We start from the raw sequence: 5,000 nt of genomic DNA, 5'->3' as shown, positions 1-5,000 counted from the left end.
TGTCAGAGCAACGAGATCGCCTTTCCCTAAGTCCTTTATGAAGTCTCCTAACATCTTTCCTTAACCTCATGATGTTTTCCCCGGGTTAAGGTGAAGTGGATAGTGAAAGGAGATAGGAGGGACAATTCCAACGCACCCAATGACTTCACAAGTTATGAATTGTTCTTCTGACTATAGGAGGTTGATGATCTTTAAACTTAAAGGAGCAGTATGTAACTCTGACTCCCCCCCTCTTTAGAGTCGATGCTCACGCAGGTTGCCATGTGGTGGACTCTGAAGCTTCTTTTGTTCCCTTCAATGTTCCAACGTGTGAAATGACAACAGACCTCCTTTAATCCTTTAATCTTCAAGTAAAACAGAGGAGTCTCAGTGTTCATCAGGTGGACCTGTTAAACATAAGGGGTGTGTGTCAGAGCATGATATCTAAGTGTGTGTGTGTGTGTGTGTGTGTGTACCTCGGTGAAATGTGTGTTTCAGACTCTGTTTTGCAGAGTTTTGCAGCTGGGCCTGCATCTGTTCCCATGACAACATCCTCCTCCACTTCCTGTAGAGAGAACAATCACATTGTTTGTGTGTGTGTGTGTGTGTGTGTGTGTGTGTGTGTGTGTGTGTGTGTGTGTGTGTGTGTGTGTGTGTATTAGGTACGTTGCGGGGACACTGATCTGTTCAAACAGTCATGTTTCGGGGACTTTTCTTACTTTTGGGGAAATGTCGCACAACAACAAAAATCCAATCATTGTCGAGTTAAACTTCATATAAGGTCATTTTAAAGCACCTGAGAGGAACTTTTACTTTATGTCAACTTTGGCGCCCCCTGTGGTCAAAGTGATATTTTATTGTTGGAAAAATCGTTTTTGGCATCAGGTGTTAATTACTTCGTCACATATCCTGTGTTGAATACATGAAACATTTGGTTGGCTCTCTGTTACTGACAGACGTAATGACCACGGGCATCTTTTTATCTATAAGGCCCTTACCAGAAAGCTTCCATCATATATCACCTCCTTGTTACATCTGAACATCCATTTTTAACCCGCTCGAGAGAGAGAGGCTGCTTCTCCAGGTTCCTCATGCCAGGACTGACCCGGGGAAAACTACTTTCAGTGTTAGTGCTGCAAACTCCTGGAACATTTTACAACAGGACCTGAACTTTTATCCCTTATGGACACTTTTAGAAATATTATTTTTAACCGCTTTTATTGATTTTATTTTCTGTGGTATCTTTAATAATTTTGTTTAAATCGTTGTTTGTCATTTATGTATGTTTTCTGGCATCATTGTAAATGATCTCTCCGAGAACTGAAATAAAGGTTGATGATGAATAGTCAACTAGACATAATGAATCGTCCTGCTTATGTTCTTGTTAGCTTTAGTAGCTCACACACAGACATCAGTATTCATTTTAGCTTGTTTTTTAACCAGATAAATAATCCTCACAGGGGGTGCCTATCGCCAAGGGGATAGTGCCCGCGCCGGAGGATGTAGTCCTCCAAGTGGGCAGTCGGGGATTCTATCTCTACAATAAAGGCATAAAAAGCCAAAAACTAAATCTTTAAAAAAACTCCTCACAGGTGCTTTAAGGAAAAGAGTTAAAGTGTAAAGGTTAGAGTCAGGTTTAGTCTCACCCCGGGGCCAGCCTCCTCTCCTTTGGACTCGTCGTGAGTCCCCAGACCTCCGGAAGACGACAGCTCTGCAGCCTGATAAAAACAACATGGTGCACTTTCACAATGTGACCTGCTGGAGGCAGCAGAGCTCACTGCTGTCTTTGGGTTCTACTGATAAAAAGATTTAAAACATTTCTGCTGCTCTTTGCTTCGAAAACAATCAGATATCATCAGAAAGAGGTGAAAATATTTTGTCTTCTGCTGTTTTTTCCCCCCGCTGACATTGTTATGACATCACTTCCTGTTATTGAGTAAAACTACGTCTTTAATTGGAAATGACAGAATTACAGAATGTCTGCAGCCATTTTGTTATTAGGATTTTTATCTTTTAAGGCTTTATATGTGATTTTTTGATCCAGCAGATGTCGCCCTTGAGCTCCAGCATGAAACCAAAACAACTCGCGCTGCATTGTTGTGTTAGCATGCTAATGCTAGCGATCTTTATTCTGCTCGTATCTTCACACTGCATGTAAATTTACCTGAAATGAGCGTGATCTAGAAACACAGTTAAGCAGTGAGTACAGTATGTTATTCTTCTTTTCTCTAGTCCCTCAATTAAACAACTTTTATACACGAGGGGAGGAGTCAGCCGGCCGTCCCGGCGATGTAAACAAAGTGAAGATAGGACTCTGAAAACTCTGAAAACATCACAGACAGTGGGACTCGGGTGTTACACCCATTGTAGACAGTCATGACTCACAGAGTTATTTTCAGAGGAGATATTTGATTTATATATTTAAGTGTGAAACATCACATAGAAAGACTTTAAACTATTTCCTTTTTATTTTCCCACCAGTTTCCGTCCCGCCCTCATTTGTTCAGTTTTTCTCCACATCCTGCTGTCAGTGTTCAGTCAGACTCGTAGTGAGTATGTGGCGGTGGTACTCACAGCTGTAGTCTGTTCTCTGTGTTGGTGCTGACTGTTCTCACTCTTCATCTCAGTCTGAGAGCTCTCCTCAAAGAACGGCCTGAAACATTCACAGCACAGGAAATAAACGCACGTATCATGAGCAGTCGTTCATCGTCTCCAGTGAACTATGCTCGTTCACGAGTTAAAAACGTAACTATTCAGTTCACCAAAGATAATTGTTCAAAGAGCGCGTTGAGGTACAACACTGCCTCCGTCTGACCTGAGTTTGGGTTTAGGCGTGCTCACGATGCTGTCGTTGTCATCGAGCTCGGGGCCGCTGTCGCTCGGGTTGTAAACCTCCAGACTGTCATAGAGGAGATCCAGGTCCTCCTCCACCTCCTGACTCTGACCCACCCGCTCCGAGTCCAGGACCTGCAGGACCCAAAGACATCAGCAGGGGGCGACAGAGGTGACTTGCCAGTGTCTGATTATCGTAAATATCCCGGCTTGAAACTGCGGTTTGAATAGTGATTTTGAGCTTAATTTACTACATTAACATCACGCTGTGCTGAAGAAGACTTGAAACTAAAGGTTGAGACCATAAACTCATCAGGACAATGTTTACTGACAAGTGAACATTTTATCATAGACTTCTATGGAATCAGGCTCCTTTTGCCCCCTGCTGGACATATGAAAGCCTGCAGGTTTAAGACACTTCTTCATTGGCTTCTGAAGACTACGTTCATGTCTTATAAACAGTCTTTGATGGAGACGTAGCGTTCTATACAAACCTCGTCTGTGACTTTGAATCTTTTCAGCAGAGCGACAAACTTCTGTTTGAAATTCGGTTGCTGAAAAATAAAAAACGAGACGCAGTTAAAACAAACTTTTTAACACATCAAATCCTGGATTTATTATTGTTTGACTTGTTTCACACATCACATCACGCAAGCATATTTTACATTCCCACTACATCCTTTTCCTGCCAGCCCCTTTATAAAAGTTCCAAATGAAGTCGTATGGAGCCGAAGTGAAAGCAGCTCGTTGCAGAGTTTTGAAGCGACCCTCGGCCGAGTCTTTGGAATGGTTAAAACCAGCTGCTCTGCAGATCTGAGTGGTCGTAACGGGCTGTAGGGCTGCAGAGTTATGAGATATATTGTGGCGCTGAGACGTGTAGCCATTTAAAAACAATTATTAATATGTTTAAATGAATCCTGATACGAACAGGGAGCCAGGAGCGGGGAGATGTGCGGGCAGCAGCCTTTTGGAGCGACTGTAGGCGAGACAGGGACGACTGAGTCACGCCTACGCAGAGAGCAGCATGAAGACGACGTTCAAAAACATTAGAAGATAAAAAGAACTTCACCTCAGATAAAAGCCTGAGCTGGTTATAAACTGGACTTAACATTTTAAAGTGTCAATCTGTTTTTACGCCCAGGTTAGTAACCGCTGGCTACCACATCCATAAAAGCAGTATCACAGCACCACTTGGTCCAAACAACCCCGTGTTCAAATCCAACCATTCTTATGAATCAGTATTATGGATCAGCTAACCAGTACCTCACTGATTTGAGAAGTTCTGAAACCGCCTGAAGCTACTGAAATAAATTCTGCTATAAAATCTCACAGATGAACCTTCAGCTACAGGAGTCAGATACACCAAAGAATCAAAGAATGTAAAACATCCTGACAGGTAGTCTCCTCACCTGCGTCAGCGAGGTCGCTCGGATCATTTTCCTGTGAGACTTCTTCGTCTTTCTCTGGACGTCTTCATCGTCGTCGTACATGTCCTGAGAAACAAACGTCAGGAGGTTCCATAAGTTCAGAGTGACGCTAACACCTGGCGAGCTAACACAGGTAGATGCAGGTTTAGCCACGTTAGCAGAGCAGATGTTTAAATACCACTTTGATTCACAGTGAAACATCGAGGGATGTCATGATACTTTGTAAGGACCATCAGGAGGACTTCTACAGTTCTCTTATCAGACTCTTTTATCCAAAGCGACGTACATCAGAGAGTAAGAACAACACAAGCAAGCATCTAGAAAAAAGGGAACAATGTCAGTAAGAGCAAACGATCAGCTTTGAGTCTGATTGGACACACAGGTGCTGACAGGAAGTGACCAGAGGCAAAGCACAACATTGAGGGCAGTTCTTGAGAGCTCTAATCAGTATAGAAACCATCTTATAAGTCGTCGTTATCAAACAAAAACCATCGTCATTACCATCATCATCATCAATAATATGGAGACCATCATCATTAAGTTAGTAGGTATTCATGAAAGAGCTGGGTCTTTAGCTTTTTCTTAAAGGTGCAGAGGGACTCTGCAGATCACATGGAGTTTGGAAGTTCATTCCACCACCGGGGGGTGACAGACTTCCTCAAGTTCTTTGAAGATGGACGCCATGATGAGTCCGTTCTACGCGTGGTCGGAGAACTCGGTGAAGTCTGAGAAATCTCATGGCGTTAATAAAACGCTGGATAC

General features: G+C 43.0%; 1 protein-coding gene across 1 annotated transcript in view; it reads right to left on the bottom strand.

The window, feature by feature from the left end:
- The window catches only part of LOC132965669 (phosphofurin acidic cluster sorting protein 1-like), a 29,264-nt gene that overhangs the window by 14,313 nt on the left and 9,951 nt on the right, over window positions 1-5,000 (bottom strand). The window contains exons 7-12 of the mRNA XM_061033783.1: window positions 4,221-4,304; window positions 3,306-3,365; window positions 2,795-2,946; window positions 2,554-2,632; window positions 1,626-1,697; window positions 456-544 (exon numbers count right to left, since the gene is read on the bottom strand). Coding sequence (XP_060889766.1) covers window positions 456-544; window positions 1,626-1,697; window positions 2,554-2,632; window positions 2,795-2,946; window positions 3,306-3,365; window positions 4,221-4,304 — 536 coding nt within the window. The remainder of the gene's footprint in view (window positions 1-455; window positions 545-1,625; window positions 1,698-2,553; window positions 2,633-2,794; window positions 2,947-3,305; window positions 3,366-4,220; window positions 4,305-5,000) is intronic.

Source organism: Labrus mixtus, unplaced genomic scaffold (genome assembly GCF_963584025.1).
Source record: "Labrus mixtus unplaced genomic scaffold, fLabMix1.1 SCAFFOLD_169, whole genome shotgun sequence".
Taxonomy (NCBI): Eukaryota; Metazoa; Chordata; class Actinopteri; order Labriformes; family Labridae; genus Labrus; species Labrus mixtus.
The sequence above is the reverse complement of the archived record's forward strand: the minus strand, read 5'-3'. Positions and strand labels throughout refer to the sequence as shown.